At 40.3% G+C, this 18,359-nt stretch overlaps 3 protein-coding genes across 4 annotated transcripts in view; all 3 read left to right on the top strand.

The window, feature by feature from the left end:
* agfg1b (ArfGAP with FG repeats 1b) overlaps positions 1 to 2,336 on the top strand; it is a 22,335-nt gene extending 19,999 nt beyond the window's left edge. Inside the window, exons 8-11 of the mRNA XM_015060483.1 lie at positions 124 to 281; positions 467 to 625; positions 1,036 to 1,130; positions 1,505 to 2,336. Coding sequence (XP_014915969.1) covers positions 124 to 281; positions 467 to 625; positions 1,036 to 1,130; positions 1,505 to 1,564 — 472 coding nt within the window. The 3' untranslated portion in view covers positions 1,565 to 2,336. The remainder of the gene's footprint in view (positions 1 to 123; positions 282 to 466; positions 626 to 1,035; positions 1,131 to 1,504) is intronic.
* Positions 2,337 to 3,612: 1,276 nt separating this feature from the next.
* On the top strand, positions 3,613 to 6,444 carry fbxo36b (F-box protein 36b). 2 transcript variants are annotated; one of them, XM_015060493.1, is made up of 5 exons: positions 3,613 to 3,745; positions 4,384 to 4,492; positions 5,224 to 5,396; positions 5,721 to 6,051; positions 6,094 to 6,444. In XM_015060493.1, the coding sequence occupies exons 1-5, from the start codon at positions 3,650 to 3,652 to the stop codon at positions 6,189 to 6,191; spliced, it is 807 nt and encodes a 268-aa protein (XP_014915979.1). In that variant the 5' UTR covers positions 3,613 to 3,649; the 3' UTR covers positions 6,192 to 6,444. The 2 variants fall into 2 exon arrangements, with proteins under 2 accessions (XP_014915979.1, XP_014915978.1); XM_015060492.1 differs by having other exon boundaries at positions 3,614 to 3,745; positions 5,721 to 6,444.
* A 4,244-nt stretch (positions 6,445 to 10,688) lies between these two features.
* On the top strand, positions 10,689 to 17,160 carry grk7a (G protein-coupled receptor kinase 7a). Its single transcript, XM_015060508.1, has 4 exons — positions 10,689 to 11,494; positions 12,657 to 13,112; positions 15,025 to 15,305; positions 15,499 to 17,160. Exons 1-4 carry the CDS (start codon positions 10,898 to 10,900, stop codon positions 15,836 to 15,838), a joined length of 1,674 nt encoding a protein of 557 aa, XP_014915994.1. The 5' UTR covers positions 10,689 to 10,897; the 3' UTR covers positions 15,839 to 17,160.
* Positions 17,161 to 18,359: the final 1,199 nt, after the last annotated feature.

Raw genomic sequence — 18,359 nt, 5'->3', positions numbered from 1 at the left:
AAAAACTGAATGCTGCTTCTCCATGTTTGGTTCTGGTTCCACTGATGCAGAGCAGACCCAGAACCAGAAGACCTGAGAGGTCTGGAAGGTTGACACAACAGCAACAGAGGATCTTTAATGTATTGTGGTGCCAAGCTGTTCAGTGATTTTTAGCGTACAGGCTGATTTTTATGACTGTTTCCTTTTAGCGGTGCCATCCACAAATCCCTTCGTTGCCGCGGCGATAGCCCCCGACATGGCCTCCAACCCCTTCCAGGCCAACGGCAGAGGTCCAGCTGCAGGTGAGAACGTTTAGAAAACATGAAAACCTTTTGTTATTCCATGTTTCTGATTAGATACTAGTGGAATTTTAATGTAACTCGGTTACATTGAAAAGTAGTATATGCTGAGTATCTAATGTATCTGTGTGTGTGTTGTGGGTATGTGTGTACCGTCGCTGTGCACACATGATGTGTGTGTTTCGTAGCCTCGTTTGGTACTGGCTCTATGAGCATGCCTGCCGGCTTTGGGAATGCGTCTTCCTACTGCCTCCCGACCAGTTTCAGCGGAAACTTCCAGCAGCAATTCCCCGGCCAGGCCCCCATTCCTTACCCCCAGCCTGGGGCCTACCAGCCTCAGTCTAATGGTTAGTGCCCTGTCCCCTCTGACCTCATACAGTATTGTACCTGTACAGGACCTGCCTTGTATCTTGTATCTATTTGATCATAAATGAAAGTCTGGATGGACAGTGATTTTTTTGTTTTTGGCAGCTGCTGCACAGTTACTTAAAGTTTGCATTTAGGGTGCAAAGCTTTTTGGGTTATTGTTTTTGATCAGAAATATAATAATAATAATAATAAAAAAAGATACCAACACTTGTCAATAAGGCTCTGTTTACACCTAAATGCAACAGAATAAACCAAGGTTTTTACTCTTACTTTGTTTTCCCTATTTCTTTCAGAGTTTTGAATCATTGAGTATTATGGTTTAAATCATTTTAATATTTATGTGTTTCTGTGAAGTGAAGCCATTTTCCTTCCTCTCTGTCCCCCTTAGGGCCCGCCTTCCCAGTCTACGGTCAGAACAAGCCCTCCATTACGCCCTTTGGGCAGCCCATGGCTGTTCCTGGCATGTCCAATAACCCATTTATGGTGAGCATGCTCTGTCCCGCGTTTTTCACAGTTCTCTTCATAACTACCCAATCCTACCAGGGGTCTTTTTTCTGCTGTAGTGCTTGTTTTTTTTGGGGGGGGCGGTTCTGTTGATATTGTGGATTCTATGGTGGCCTTGGAGTGCAAACCACATCAACAAATTGCTAAACACAACTAAAGATTGAAAAACACAATGATATTAGCTAAGCATTATTCCAACTTAAGAAAACACATTAACTAAACAGAGACGTCGCTGATTGGACGACACCACTTTTCTTGTTGTGTTTTTCAATTGTGTTTAGTTATTCGCTGAAGCGGTTTGCGCTTCAGGGCCAACGCAGGAACATAATCTTGGATAATTCTTTTTATTTCAGGCCGGAGCGCCAGCGGGGCCATTCCCCTCTGGAGGTTCTTCCACCAATCCTTTCCTGTAGCACAGCTCCTGGCTTCGGCCACCAGAGGGCAGCATGCAGCACATACTGAACGCACCTGTTCCGTCACGAAACTAGTGACAGTACATTTCTTAAGAAGAGACTTATCTATTTTTTTCTCCATGAAAGAAGTTTACAACACTATGAAGGAGTACAAAGGAATATATTTAGGACTAAGGGGACAGCTATGGCAGAAATGTACTGTCTGGACTATATTCCATTATTGTATGCTTTTTATTTTTAATATTTGTTTCCGTTCTAACTGTAAGCTTTGTGCATATCACTATTTGTAATCACAAACAAGTACATGTAATGTATAATAAGGACTGAACTAACAAGGATGTGTAACCATAAACCTTGTGTTTAAAAACGACAAAAAAAAAAAAAAAAAAAGAAAAGGGGAAGAAAATCACTTCAAACTAACAGATAAGTAACAGTTTACATTTAAACAGGGTCTCATCCAAATCTGCATTTTTGGTAGAGTGATAATATTGTTGTTTTTTTTCTAAGTTCAAAAAAGGGAATTATTTTCTTGTTAATTTAAGAACTCTTTTTTCGCACCAGGTTTCCTGTATTAAGCCACGTTTCCGTTACTGCGATTCTTGAAATATAAAAGTAGGCTTTAGTCTGATAGATAGGACTTTTAAAAATGAAAATAAGACGTAAGCTTCAGAGCAGGTTCATGTAATATGGCATTGATCTGAATAGGCCAACATTTAAAGATTGTCGTTTAGGCATGGACCAGCGTGAGACTGTCACCATATGAAATTAAGTATAAAAAAAACAACAAAAAAAGCTGAGTTTTGCTGTATTTACACAAATTAATCAGATAATTAAGTCATATTTCAGCTGAAATGTAATTCCTACAATTGCTACATATTGGTTACTACAGAAATAGGAATATTTATGATGGTCCTACAGAGACTAAAGCAGAAATATATAGTAAATACCTGTTAAATTTAGTCATTAAGTGCTTATTAGCTGACCTGCTGAGGTAGTGGATGCTAACCGGAGGAGATTCATAGCTTGCCAACTGTAGGTTTAAAACAGCGTTACCCTCAGGATGGGTGGTTCTGTTTGTCTTCACACAAATATTTCCAAACAACTAAGCTAGTCTTTCTGTTCAGCAATCAGTTGGGGCAGGGCGTCTTACTGTAGGCCCCAGGCCCATGCCTGTTGGCAGTGCACAGCAACTATACTATGTAGATTATGAGGCAGACAGGAGTCTGTCGTGTTTTACTTACAGGTAAAGGAACAGACACGGCTCTTAGAGCATAAACAGAGGAGAACCAAGTAAAGGTTAAGTGTTAGTCGGATTTCTTTGTGTTATTTTACCTAAGCTGATAAGTCCTTGTTAAAGTTGGTAAGTATACTCTTGTAACTTGGGGAGCATAATTCAGATATTCTCTATATTCTATGAATAAAAACAGCAGAAAGAGACTGTTATTGAAGGCCTCAGGCTTGTGATCCGGTTTGGGCTACCTCAGAACACATGAAGTCAGGATCCCACGGTTTTGTTGGGGAGTGGTGGCTTGTACTTTAAAAGCAGAACATCTTCAGCATTTGACTGACTAAACATCTGGGAGATCAGGGTTGTGTTCACTGTCCTCTTTTTGAATCTGTCCTCTTTGCCTTCGTTTTTAAAGCATCCGATCAGACGAGGAAAATGTGGGGAGAAGGTTTGTTTAGATGAGGCGAAGTCTTCAGGGACTGCATACATCACTGGACCAGCCCCCTGACTGTGGACAATTTGGGTTTCAGTTATGTTTAAAAAAAAAGTTTCTTGTTTTTACAAGATTAGGTAGTAAATGTGTACATTTATAAATATATGTATAAATAAATTAAAAGATTTTTAACTACACTGCCTAACTTGTCTTTATTGCAGATGACATACTTAACGCTTGAGCAGCAACATACTGCAAGAATTGATGATGAAACAGATTAACATTTAATAAAGCTGATTTCAGGTTCATTTCACTTCCTGTATACTTGTATATATAAAAATGTAAGCTGGTATAATGATAAAAGTCCTTGAATCTCAACAGGACATTCGACTGACGTTGTCATAGCAACGCCTAAACACTTGACATGGCGTCGCTTCTAACAGATCCATTGTTTGAGACTTATGGACGGGGTCCTCCGCCAATTAAAGATTATTATCACTTTTTTGTCACCAAGTCAGAAGTAAGTAACTGCAGTGTACTGCACAACAGAAGTTTTGCTTTCTTTTTTAAGTTTAAGCGATTGAAATGGCTAGCATAAAGTGAACATTAGCTAAACCTGCTGCAAGACAAACTTCTTCCAACTTTTCCATTGGTTTTCTGCTCGTAAACAAAAAAAGCAGGTGCGTCTCAATGAATTAGAAGTCTTCAAAAAGTGAATTGCATACAGGAATTTAATATAAGAAAAACCTATTCATGTGAAGTTTCAAAAGGTACATATAAATTGGAAGCATACGTTTCTGTTAATTTCAGTATTAACGACTTGAAAAAAATAAAACAAACTTCAGCTTCTATGAAAATTGAAATAGTTAGGTTAGGCTATACAGATGACAAAAAGGACTTTAGTCCCAGAATTATGACTTTATATTCTTAATCAGAATTCTGAATTTTTTTTCAGTGACCTTAATCCTTTTCTGTAGGTTTTTATGTGGAAATATGGACAGACCTTACTTTTTATGCATGACTTTAGTATTTATGTTCCATCATATGTCACAAATGCTTGGATGAAGAAAAAGACTTTCATTGATATTTAATAAAAATAACTAGTCTGTGTTTTTTCCCTCCCTCATTTGAACTAGAGCTCTTTTACTCTATTTCCAGATAATATGGAGATGGTGGAAGATCTCTCCCAGAATGGTGTACAGACACACCAAGCCTGGAGAGGTGAAGGAGTCTCTCAGTGACTTCTTGGAGGACACTGATCTACAGAGTAAGGCAACTATATATCGAGATTTGTTAAAACAGAGTCAGAGGAAATAAATAAATGTTTTGTCATAACTGAAAAACAAAAGAGAAAAAGCAAAACTAGTCATCAGAGTTTCCCAGTGGAACAGTGGTTAGTAGAGTTGTCTCTGGGTATTATGCAGTTTCTAAAGTTTGTGCTTCCTCTGCAGATTGCATCAATTTAGAAAACTTGATCACATTTATTTTTTATAATATTTTATTATCAAATTTATTCTTTACATTTGCTTTTTTTATTTTTTGATATGGCAACATTTTTGTATCAGGAGAAAAAAACAATATCAAACATTTAGTAAAAGTAGCCAGAAAAATTATTATCACCAGTACTGTGCAGTATCTAACACGAAAATACTAAAAGACCTTCTCCACTCCGCCTGTCACACACTGCATGGTGAATTGGAGCTCCTGCCATCTGGTAAGAGATTAAGAGCCAAAAGCAAGAACAACTACATGTAAACACTCCTTTATTACTGAGGACATCATTATTCAGCTTAATTTAAAATGTGATTAGCTAAAAATGATCATTTGACATTTACTTTCTATAAGACTTGCTGTTGTAGAATCATCATGTCTCTGATTGTGTTTCATCTGGTTGCAATAGACTTTTTTTTTTAAAGTGGTGCTAATCGTAACAAGCACTAAATACTATCCAGCACAGTCTGAAAAAAACCCCCCAACAACTATGGCCTCCTTCTTCAGGAGAAGTCAGAGTGGTCTTTGGAGATCATGTCTTGGAGTTCACCATGGCTTTGTGCGAAGGCCGTTACAATTATCTTGATCGGCTGTCTGACTCACTCCTCCTACGGATAATAAACTTTCTGGAGCTTGAGGATGTGGATCAGCTTGGCCAGACCTCACGCAAGTTTCAGCAGGTGAGTTGCAGAAAAACACTAAGAAACACAAATGAAGTAATTCTCTATTACCGACGCACATTTTGTATCATTTCAATTTTTAGACACTTGTACCAAATATTTAACTTTTTTAAAAAATTGTTTCCTTGAAATCCAATAATAAATAGTCAATGAAGACATTATTCTTAAACTGCCTTTTGTATTCACTCAGGTTCCTTGCCTGATGTTAAAATGATGATCTGAAAGATTAAATGTTACAAACCATTAACAGAAACAAAATCTCTAAGGTAGAATATCCTTCTTTTACGACACTGTATCTTACTGTGAAGTGTTTTTCCCCTTCAGCTGTGCGGGTCAGAGGAGTTCTGGGAGCAGGCAATGCGTCGCCATTGCTGCAGCATTTCTGACGAAGTGGCGTCTCTGGCGAAGGAAATAGGCTGGCGCACCGTTTTCTTCACCAACAAGTTACATCTGCAGAAGCTGCTCAGCCGCAGGAGGAAGATGTCTAAGGAGCAACATGAAGGCCCCGGCACCGATGAGGCGACACAGTCAGGGGAATCTTCCACTGAAAGCTTTAAGGAGGAAATTGACTTTGGTGCTGGAGCTGGTCCAGACTTTGACAATATAGATCCACACGTTGACAGCACTGAGCCACACGTTGACAGCACTGAGCCACATGTTGACAGCACTGAGCCACACGTTGACAGCGCTGAGTCACACGTTGACAGCACTGAGCCACACGTTGACAGCACTGAGCCACACATTGACAACATCTCCAACCATAATGCCACCTCTGGTTCAAACGTTGGAGTATGAGTCCATCAAACTCCTTTGCTGACTGTTTCAGGGACAACATCAGGTTGTCTGAGGTTGAGACGTTGCCTCAAAACAGGAAGTTTTGACAGGAAGTCTTGAGGCAAAACTTCCTGCTCCCTCCCTAACTGAACAGGAGCACAAAGCCAATCTGACTGACTTATGCCTCATTAAAAATTGCTAAAATTTCAGTTCAATTCTTATAGTTGTATTACTAACATGTGTGATTAAATATCTGGTTAGTTGCTCATTTGAATCATCTTTTTCTTGATTTGTCTATGTTACTTGTTTTATTATACCTAAGTCACATAAGAGACTTACTTTAGAGTAACAGGAATAATTTTAATGTTAATGTACATTGAAATTTACAATTTATAATTCAGAAGAGCTAATTAAGAATATAAAATATAGTGTGACCTGTCATAGCAATTTTAGCTATATTTAGCTATACACTGTTAGCTTATAGATGGGGTATGTTACTGGATGTCAATATGCTAGTGCTAGCCCTCGTGGTCATAATAGCATTTACTTTTTTGGGGGCAATAGACACCAACACCGGTAGCCTACAAGGTACTTGTTAAGCTTAAGGTTCTGTATGGATATTAGCTAGTCATCTTTAGCTAACATTACCTGCATCCAACAGCTTTACTCAACAGTCGGTTAGTTTGGAGGGAAAAACTGTGAAAAGTTCTTTGCGTTTTGCTGGTTTGCTGCCGATTCTAACACAAACCTACGTAGCTCCGCACAGCAGCAGCAGGTCTCCTTCACAGGTGTAAACCCAGCGCGAGCGTCGTAGCGCTCATGTTGCGTTTAAAGGCGGCTCGGAAAAACAGGTTACAACATGTTAAGAATGGATTAAACAGTTTTAACTGCTGATAAAAGTGACAGAGGACACAAATATGGGAAGTGTGGAAGCCTCTACTGTATCAAATTGACATAGTTATAACAGAGAGTTGGCCATTCTAAGGTAAAAACCCAGCGCATACAGTGTTCATGTTTTGTTTTTTTTTCATCCAGATGGCTTCCCGCGCCCCCCCTGCAATGACACGGCGCCCCCCCTAGGGGGCGCGCCCCACAGTTTGGGAACCTCTGCTATAGGGCAACATGCTAGCCACCATGCAAATAACACTTTAGCTAAAATTAGCATTTTAGTTAATTTTGATATAATTGCTAAACTTAACATATTGAATGGACTAGTCTATGTTAGTCAACATAATAGTAGTAGCCCACATAATATTGACATTATTTTACCTGACCTTAGTATTTTGCAAATGTTATCTTTTACACTGCTGTTTGTATACCAGAGGGAATAGGTTACTCAGTATTTTAGCTAATTTTGGACATTTTCCTGGAACACACTAAACATGTACACAAACCATCCTTTTTTAAGGTTTGACTCTCAGGTTTGAGGCCTGCAGAACCTTACTCCCCACCTGAACTTGTGATTCGGGTCTTACAGATACACACTCTTTGGAAGGCCCCTTTAAGCTTTCTTCAGAAATGTTCTCATATGAAACATGTCATAGTTAATAATTGCTTCTTGAGAATCAGATCTAAAATTGGTTTAAAACTGTCATCAACTATTCCTTCCCTGTCAAACAATCTTCTCCACAGTTGTCTTCAAAAGAAAATCATTCTGTAAGGATGCCAACATCACTGGCCTTGTTTGTATTTAATACTTACATCAGCTCCCTCCCTATCTTAACAGGAGACCCAAAAAGTAGGAGTGTTTATAGGATTGATGGTGTCTGGGACTCAGAAGAAGCCCCCTAGGGGGCACCAAACATGTAAGGGTTATTCATATTTTTGATCAGGTTCCAGTTTTCCTCTACACTGAAAAAGTTAGTCTTACGATACTGAAAGAAAAGCCGGAGACAAAGGGGAAGAAACATTGGCAGATTATCAGTCTGTCCTCCATGTTATTCTTGAGACCTAAGAAGCTTCTTTGCTCCCCATTTTGCAAACAGGCTGTTCTCCAACAGATTGTGAAGCACTGTGCATGTAGATACTGAGCAAGCTCTGCATCGGTGGCAACAGGACTCTGTTGCACAGCGCTGTATAGCTAGTTTTCCTGGAGTTGTTGGAGACTCTTGGGGATCCTGTAGCCCTTTTTTGTAAACTGTGATGACCTGGGACAACAACACTCCCAGTGTTGCAAGTGGTGGTGCAAGACATATTTAAAAAGATGACAAGTCAGAAAATAAACAGAAGGTGAAAAGAAATTGAATAGGATACTGGCTGCTAAAAATCCTTTAACAGACTCCAGAAAATAAAATCTTGAACTATCCCTTTAATTTGTCTCCCGGCTCCGCTGGGAATGTGTGCCGCCTCTCCATGTAGAGCTGTCTGGTGGGCTTAAGAAGATTGAGTGAAACAGTGTGAAGACTACATAACATCTTCTGAGGCACTAGCACAGAGTGGTTCCCTCATCTTAATCCTTGCTAACAACCCTCCACCAACCACCAAGCTTGGTTAATTACCCCAAGGTTAAAGCAGCAGGCGACTCATAGATCAAGCATAAAAACCAACTGAAATAAAACATCAGAGGAACCTTTTTGGAAACAATCCTGTGAACTTATCTGGCACAGTTCTTTATTTTCAACCACGCTCCTGTGATCCATTGCAACCAAGTGACTTGTGAAGGCACCGAGGCCCAGTGGGCTCTCTGGGAGAGTAACTCTGAGCAGCAGAAGTCGTGTGTGAGGTAAAAGTGAAACTTATGGAGGATCTGTGAGCTTTCAGCTTACAGCTCTCTCCCTCCATGACCTGGAAACAGATAAAACTCATGGCCTCTTTTCATCCACTCAGGAGGCTTAAGGGCTTCACTGACACTATGATCCATTTACAAGTCCACACTGTCATGGCTGACTCAATGACTTGGCCGCTGGCTCTCTTAGATCAAAATATTCTTAAGCTTTCTTTTAGCCGGTGAGAAATTACAAAGAAATAACAAAAAAATAAAAAATAAAATCAAATAAATAAGGGCAAATGTTGGTTTGTTTTCTTCAGTAAAGTGGTTTCATGAGGTCCTTAAGTATAACAGATCCCTCTGACTGTTTTTAGAAGCTGGGTGATCTGTGAGGAGTCTTCCTAGGCCACTTGAGGGGGTCAAAAGTTCTTACATTGGTGGTTGTGGACAGCAAGCAAAGCCTTTGGTCTTCTGCAGGATACTGACAGCTTGAGACTCTTTGAGAAAGGATTAGCTAATATTATCTCAGGTTTATCAACCTGAATTGGCCCACACATTATAATAGACGAAGTGTTGGGATTGCCTGCAATTAAAATTGTTTCAGAAATTTTAAAATGAGGTTCTATGAAAAGGTTATAAGCAGCTGAGATGCAGTAGATAACAATCTTGGTGATTTATCAAATGGTCTAGAAGGTGGAAGCTAACGGCTAATCCCAGAGCGGCCAAGGCTAAACAAAACACAGTAAAGTATTTTCCTTGAGTCCATTTCAAACTATAATTTAGCATTTTTTTGTATTGCCTTTGTAGTAATGGATTCTTCTTCCCTGTGTGGCTTTTCAGTCCATGTTCCTTTCTGAAATGATCAACTGATCTCCTTCCTGAAGAATATCACACCTGGACACTGCCATGGGCTTTATCCTGGTACATAACTGTTCTAACAGGTGAATGTGGCACCTTCACTCATCTTGAAATTGTACCTGCAGCTGTTGAACCAAAATACATAGAAAAGCTGCTATTAGACTACTTTTATTGAATTTCATGTGCAATAAAAACTGCTCCGTTCTACTTAATCTTTCTCCAAAATGATTAGGGCCCAAATAGCCACATGCGGCTCCAGAACTGCAGTTTGCAGACCGTCAGTGCAGGTAAACACCTAGTTTTAGTCACATCTGTAACCTCTGCTTGTTTCACAACCAGGATGTTCTTGGAGATTATCTCACTCAACATATGGTCTTCATTATGACAATAAAAACACAATATTATTAGAAATATGTTGCAGATTTTTTTTTTCCTTTCTTGGTGATCAAGACATGGCCATTGATGAATTAGAGTAAATATTGCCAATGAGAGTGTTGGGAGAGATAAAGAAGCAAGCAGATTACAAGTGAGCTCACTGTGGTCCATGTTCCGGTGAGACAGGCAGGAGGAATCTAACGATGCCCGAGATCTTTCCCCTTTCCATGTGTGCACATGTAAATGATATCTTACATGAGATTCTACACGATATTCAATTCATTTCACAGTTGTCGTGTTTTAAGCAAATGCACAGATAGACATACTAGATTTATTTAAATGTATTCATGACATTTGTCAAAAAATGTTTCTGGTTATTTCTGTCTTTTGATCTTATTGTGCACCTCACTACTATCTGCATGGTCAACAGAATCCAAAGGACCACTGCTAGACTTTGAAAAATCAGGGACAGATATAGAGGTCTTCAAAGCCTCTTACGGCAGAGCCCGCTTACGATTCCCTTTCCGTGTACAGCATCCTTGAATAGACCACACAAAGATCCTTAAGCCAAAATCCCTCCTTGGTATTTAATTCTAAATGAGTAATTACTGGGTGTGTCAGTGTGTCTTAGGTTTGCAGGTGTGCTGTGTGCAGGAGCTCATTTGCACGCTGGCTTTGGGAGAGAAGTGCACTCTCACATAGACGCACAAACTCTAAGTGGGCATCCTTGAGAAGCCACTGAAGAACCCAGTCACGTAGGGGGGACAGAACACGCAAAACCGCCAAGATGTGTGACATGGGGGGCTTGGATAACCTGGTGGCCAACACGGCCTACCTGAAAGCACAAGGAGGGGATGACAAGGAGATGAAAAAGCGCCGCCGGAGCTTGTCTCTGCCCAAGCCGGAGCAGTGTGCTGCCATCAGAGCAGCCATCGACAAGGACTTTACATTCATTTGTGAAAGGCAGCCTATAGGGAAAAAGCTTTTCCGTGATTTTTTGTCTAGTACCCCTGAGTTCAAACTTGCTGCAGAGTTCCTGGATGAACTGTATGACTGGGACCTCGCTGAAGGTGCAACCAAAGAGAAGGCTCGGCAAGAAATTATGAAAAAGTACTGCAAAGCTGACTCCAAATCCTTCCTGACATTTCTTACCGGGGAGCCTGCGGAAAAATGCAAGTCTGTGACAGATGCCAACTTTGAGGAGGTGATGAAAACGCAGGTCCAGGACGGTGTAAGAGAATTTCTGAAAGGCAAGCCTTTTACAGATTACCAGGACAGCCCATTCTTTGACAAATTCCTTCAATGGAAGGAGTACGAAAAGCAGCCCATCAGTGACAAATACTTTTACGAATTCAGGACTCTGGGAAAAGGGGGCTTTGGTGAGGTAAGCATGACGACTTATTTTTAAATATAGATATGTATATTTTAAACCTCAGTCATTTTATGAGGTTTCCAAATTCACATTCTAAAATCCTACTGGCATTTTTGCATTTCTTGGTCGTAATGTAATTGCTGTTGATGAGAACTTGTGGGCAAGAGGATTAACCTCATTTCAAGCTGACTGCCAAGCATGAGCCATAAAATCACAATTCATATTGTTGGTGCAGAATCAAATCTGATGACTCGACAGAAAATAAGGGCCAAAATAAGAAGCCATCGACTCCCAAACACAAATATTTAAAACTTATTTGTTTCGAGCCATCCAGGTGTTTCAAAGGGGAAATATTTCTCCAACAGATGCGTTATCTGCCATTACTGATAAAAGTTGCACAAATGATCAACACTACTATCCTGTAATGGCTTAGCATTACATTCACATACACAGGTCTTAGAGCTGACCCTTGAGGAACTTATTTGGAGTTAGGGATTACCATGACTGAACCTTATAGCTGCTACCTCAAACGGCCTTCACTAGTATGTTCTCCATTTTTTAACTAAACACTGGATACTACAATTTAGTCTACATAATGATTGTGCCATGTTTCTACCTACAGCAAAAACTGATATTGATAAGAATTTTAGTTTAAGATGTGAGCAAAACAAGTCTCTAGGGTGATGCTAAGTAATGCTAAGGATCAGCTAGCAAGAGTCAAGTTAGTTTGACTCCTATGTCCAGTTTTTCAATTGCCTTGTACCCAAGCCAATAGATAATTGGATGATTGATGATTAGCATATCATACATAATGCCAAACTAATGAAATGGTTTAACATTTCACAATCAGAATAAGTGTCACTGGCTAACTTTGTTTGCACAAAGAATTTTACCTTGGCTTCACAAACTCAGAACATATAGACATTAACCTTAAAACCTTCTAAGCCTTCTATAATAAACATTACATTGTTCATTAGTGTGAAAAATGTTTAATTTATCAAGAAACAAGAAAACTTTTGGTCATTCAATCTGCATAAATCGGTCTTTGGCTATGTCCGTCAGCTTAATACCAAAAGATGATATTTTGATTCTGTCTAGATATTGTAGAAGTTCTAAGCATCTTTCATAATGAAGAAACCCTCATGTTTTCCAAACAATGTTCTTCTCCTTGTAGGTATGTGCTGTTCAGGTCAAGAACACGGGTCAGATGTACGCCTGCAAGAAGTTGTGTAAAAAGCGTCTGAAAAAGAAGGGTGGTGAAAAAATGGCCCTTTTAGAAAAGCAGATCTTGGAGAAGGTCAACAGTCTGTTTCTGGTCAACTTGGCCTATGCATATGACACCAAGACTCACCTGTGCCTTGTCATGACCCTGATGAATGGAGGAGATCTCAAGTACCACATTTACAACATAGGCTATGATGGCAAAGGTGCGGACAAGGGAATAGAGATGAAACGCATCATTCACTACACTGCACAAATCGCCACCGGCATCCTGCACCTCCACGCCATGGATATTGTATATCGTGACATGAAGCCTGAGAATGTTCTGCTGGATAGTCAAGGCCAGTGTCGACTTTCAGATTTGGGTCTGGCAATAGAGGTCCTTCCCGGAAAAACTGTCACCCAGATGGTGAGTAGACGGACATTGTGGCTGTGTGGTTTCAAGAACTGAGAAAACATTTGATACACTGTACAACAGAAAGCTATTAAAATCATCCCTTGTGTCTGTATGACTGATGTTAAGGCAGTAATTTTTGTTAGCTAACTCTCTTAAGAAAACAAAAATGTCCAAATACACCAGGATCAGTGGTCCCTGGGTAGCAGGCTAATGTAAAGAAAAGGTTCAGTTCATTTCAGCATGTCGACATATTGTCACCCTTTAGTAGAGTTTCAGTGTAAATCCGGACAGGGATTACTGGTTTGTTTAAAGATCTTTGCAATTAGAGCCTCTAAATCGATTATATAACTCATTTGATCCTTTAGCAGTCAGGACAAAGCTTCAACATTTGTAGGCAACCATTTTGAGATACACTAACACATATGCTAATGCTTTTGTGAGCACCTTGATGGGAGAGATTTTATTCATTCTATCCGACTGAAAATCAACTCATCTTCATTGAGGGCCCCCAAGTGAAGGGCACCCTGACAACACTGAAAAAGAACAGCTTACCAGAACCAGACTAGGTGGCGATACTATAAGATTATGTACCAACATTTGAAAACAGTGGTAGATTTGTTAAATATTTTGAGTAAGAACGCATTTAACAGATAAACAATCGAACATTCTAATAGTATACTAGTTAGCAGCATTTTTCACCTCAACTGTCAAAACAAGAAAACCAATATTGCCACTGGTTTTGTTCAGTACTTACTTGCAGGAGCAAAGAGTAAGCTCTTGGCTCTATGAAAGTCCAGTAAGCTCATTATTGAGCACTGCGATGCTCTCCAGTCAGCCAAAGTGACTGGGCTAACCTCCTACAGGCAAGCCTGGCTTTGGTCCCATAATCCTCTTACTGGGCATTACACAAGTCTGTCCCTGATTAGATTGAGAGACTGAAGGAAAACTTGCATTGCATATGTTCAGACATGGTAGATTGCAATCAGTTTCATCTTGGAGATAAAAAATTCCAGAAGTTGCCTCTGTTTTCCTCCTTTGTGTGGGCCGGGTGATCATATCTGACATGGTGCTGGTACAAAACTACTAGGCATTCAAATCATAGATGTGTGGCAACTCAATCTTTGTGAAGGACAGGTCTAGAGGTGCCAAAGGTGTCCAGTAATCCCAATCATCAGTGCAAAAGACTTAAATAGCACAAATGGTGAGGTCCTCAATCAATGTCTACATGTATATACGTATGAGCAAAGAAGCAGGGTGCGTTTTCTTGAGGGGATTGATACTGGCAATGATTCCAGGTCAGTTGCCTACCTGCATGGCTTTGCACTGAGGGTGGAGCAAAGAATAGAAAGGGATGATTTAGGCTGATAGTAATAGTCTTTAAGGTGTTAGGATATGTAAGTGCCTCGACTAACTTGAGGTGGCAAACAGAAATAGTTCAGCGCAGGTCTGTGGCGCATGTTCTTTAGCTGGCATAATAGGCTCTGTGTTTGGATGTCTGGATGCATTTCTGCTGGGGGCTACAACATCCAGAAATGGACAGGCCTTATATAAGAGACAGGACAACTCAGGGTGCAGACACACACAACTCTTGACAGCTAGTAGGCTTAGCATTAGGATTAGGCTCTTGGCTTTAAGGCTGGCAACAGGGTCACACAAGGAAAGGGAAAGATAAAAAGAAGGGGAAGTGGTAGAGAAAAGCAGTAGGGAAGGATAATGAAAGGTGGTATTTCATTGGACAGTTCAATATATACATTTGGAAATACATACTCTTAAGCAGAAATGTATTCCATGATCCAACAACATTCTCTACAACATGTCACACTTTCATTGAGACGGACATGACAAAAGTCTCAAGTTCAACTCAACTTTTATCATGTTAACCTCAACTTTTCTAAATTTCCTAACTTTTATGTCTGCTGTCCAGGCTGGTACAGGAGCCTACATGGCCCCTGAGATCCTGAGCAAAACACCATATCGGACATCGGTGGACTGGTGGGCCCTGGGTTGCAGTATCTATGAGATGGTGGCAGGCTACACACCTTTCAAAGGCCCTGAGAGTAAAAAGGAGAAGGTGGAGAAGGAGGAGGTCCAACGACGCATTCTCAATGAGGAGCCAAAGTGGGAGCACAAGTGCTTTGATGCTCCCACCAAGGACATCATCCAGCAGTTCCTCAAGAAGAAGATAGATGAGCGTCTGGGCATGAGGTAAGAGCAGGTTCTTCTGGTTTACATGAGCTATTAGGGATGGACAGAAGGTACCCCTGCTACCTTCTGAACAGTAGCATCTTCAAATCAGCTTTAGTCAGGGCGTTAGGCATAAGGTTCAGCATTGCTGGTTAGCCTTTTGGTAATTCTGGATCTACATGAATTCACACATGTATTTTTCTCCTTTTAACAGGAACAACATGGAGGATCCGAGGAAGCACGAGTGGTTCAAAACAATCAACTTCCCTCGCCTGGAGGCAGGGCTTGTGGACCCTCCCTGGGTGCCCAAACCCAACGTCGTCTACGCCAAGGACACCGGCGACATCGCAGAGTTCTCCGAGATCAAAGGCATCGAGTTTGATGCCAAGGATGATAAATTTTTCAAGGAGTTCAGTACGGGCGCAGTGCCCATTCCCTGGCAGCAAGAGATGATTGACACCGGACTGTACGACGAACTCAGTGATCCCAACAGGAAGGAGGGTGGAGGAGGTCTAGATGATGACAAGAAGTCCGGCACGTGCGCGCTCCTCTGAGAGGGCTCATGTTAGGCTTCTAACACCTCAGTAATTTGCTTTCTCATGGACAATAGCACCGGTGTAAAACGTGGATCATGTTTCATGAAGGGTAAGGATTGGCATCTTTGCAGAGAGAAAGAGCTTGTAAGGATGCTGATGGTTTAGAGGCAGGCTGCTCCTGAGGCAGAGCTCACAAAAGCATGTACAATGACATGATGATGTATTTTACACATCATTCCTGGGCCACAGCTTCTCTTACAGACATGCAAATTTCATTCTGTAGACTTGCAACCATATTGACCAAGAGTGAATGCTAGCAGTAAGCTGTTTTTTTATCCACACAAGTGTTTGCAGTGAAACTGCAAAAGTAAACTGGTGTCTGCACGGGAAGACAGTTGGAAACTGCTGTTACATGTACAACTGTAAAGATAGAAATGTAAAATATCTTCTCGTCTTTGAAATCGATCCTGCTGGATTGTGGAACATCTGCGTTTATTTACACTTCCATAACACCAGAGGGTTTCTACTGTGAGGAGTGGGGTTTTCTTCCTCCACCGCATTCCACAGAGAAATTTGTAGTATTCCTTTTTTGTTGTGATCTTAGACCACGTAGTTACAGCAAAACACAGCATTTCCATCCGCCTGACTTCTTAGTTTTATACAAACTCTAAAAAGTGAATGTATGTGTTGTACATAAAAGAGTTATGCAAGTATCTATGCACAGAAAAAGGGGGCTTTATGTAAGTAATTTCAAGTTTAGAATGATTTTAGAGAAATGAAATATTACCAAACACCTCCCCGCTCTGAGTCTCTCCTGTGTTGGTGCTGTAACGTCCAACATAAGGACAGAGAGTGAAGCCCAGGGATGCTGGGGGACTGCTAGAAGAGTGCACAACTAGCAGATCTTTGCTGCATATGATCGAGGACAATTTAGAGGAGTTGGGCAATAAATTCCTGTACCAGGAGTTCCCTGTCCACAGCCCTGAAGTTCTGTGATCATTCAGGGCTGTTTTTATTAGTCTAATGATTGTTAAAAAAAAGAAGAAGAAAAAACTCAAGCTAGTTAGATATCATAAATTATTGTATAGTTTATGTTGAGCTGAGATTAGAGACTTTGAATAGGCCAGTTGCTCTTGCTGATTGTCTCAGGGTCTTTATTTGTTTTAAACGGGCAGAGCTGAGTTTTTACCATTTATGTGAATATAATTCAAATGTGCAATCATGTTTCTGTACATATGAATGAAAGAAAATGAAGTAATGCGCTGTGTAAATCTGAAAAAAAAAAATCCTTTACGTTTGAATCGGCTTGAGGAAATTAAATATGTCTTTTGAAATCAGTGCGTCTGGTTTACATGTGTTTTTGTCACCTGCTGCCAGAGTCAGAACAGCCCAGATTGTGGCGCGTTACGCACTTCGCCGTCACTATATTTACACAGAGACGGTGCTGCTGAGGACTCAGGAGTGAATCCTAAAAATATCCATCCCACTAATCCCCTCTAAAGATGCTGACTACAGCCAGGTCTTGGTTTCCACAAATTGGCAAGTTAAACTTTTAGCTGATTAGGTGATAACCCTTTTGCCATCTTAGTTTAAACCAGTTTCAAATCGCCTCAAGGTACTGGGCAACTCAATGCTTCTGACATGTGCAAGGTGAAGATTTGCATACAGCATTTTTTTTTCAAAGTGGTGAATAAATGCTAAAAGCAATTATTCATATTTGACCACTAGTTTGAATTTACATGGATTTTCTCCAGACGAGGTTGAAATAATATACAGGTTGAAATTTATACAGACTCGCACTAGTATTTGGTTAAATCTCTCTCAACAAGTTGCAGAGAAACAACCTGCTTTCTGATCTAACAAAAATATTTGACCACAATTGGCAAGTTTGCTAGCTTGTCAGAAATGATTGTTTCCAATGATAGCTAGCCAATAACTAATGTTTTGTCTGTGAGTATTTAATGTACTAGTTGTGTGCTGTGAAGCTTACCGGAAAAGGCCTGCGCTGTAAACAACCATCCTCCACTATGAAGAGAGAAGTGTCCATCCCAACAAAGCAGCTGTTTATGTTGATTCAATATTTGGAGGTGTGGCCAACACGGACTGAACGGCTTTGTTCACTCCCTCCACTGCCATTACTAAACTGTAGTTTAGTTCACGATTTCTCTGTCTGTTCATTGATTGGCCAGGTTGAAATTCTACCAGAGGAATCAAAGTAAGTGGGAGAAACACCTAAATTTGCATATGGGAAGGTAACAGCCCAGCTCTCAGTTTCCTGGCACTTAGCTTTTTCACCAGACTTTCGATAATTCTGAAGTTGGTGCCTGTCCAAAAAATTTAAACCTGTTTCATCAATTCTAAAAACCAGTTTTTGATTTGTGTTTGGCACCACTGACCTGTTGGAACATTCAGATGCGTCAATATTTCAAACATCTAGCTGTTGATTTAAAGTCAAAGAACTCAGAAGCTGTCCTCCTTCACTATGTCATGCAGTTTTTGTTATTAAATTGAATTAAAATGATTTATTAATTTATTGTCT

The sequence above is a fragment of the Poecilia latipinna genome, unplaced genomic scaffold (assembly GCF_001443285.1).
Source record: "Poecilia latipinna isolate Pla-1442-1.1 unplaced genomic scaffold, P_latipinna-1.0 Scaffold1720, whole genome shotgun sequence".
Lineage (NCBI taxonomy): Eukaryota > Metazoa > Chordata > Actinopteri > Cyprinodontiformes > Poeciliidae > Poecilia > Poecilia latipinna.
The sequence above is the reverse complement of the archived record's forward strand: the minus strand, read 5'-3'. Positions and strand labels throughout refer to the sequence as shown.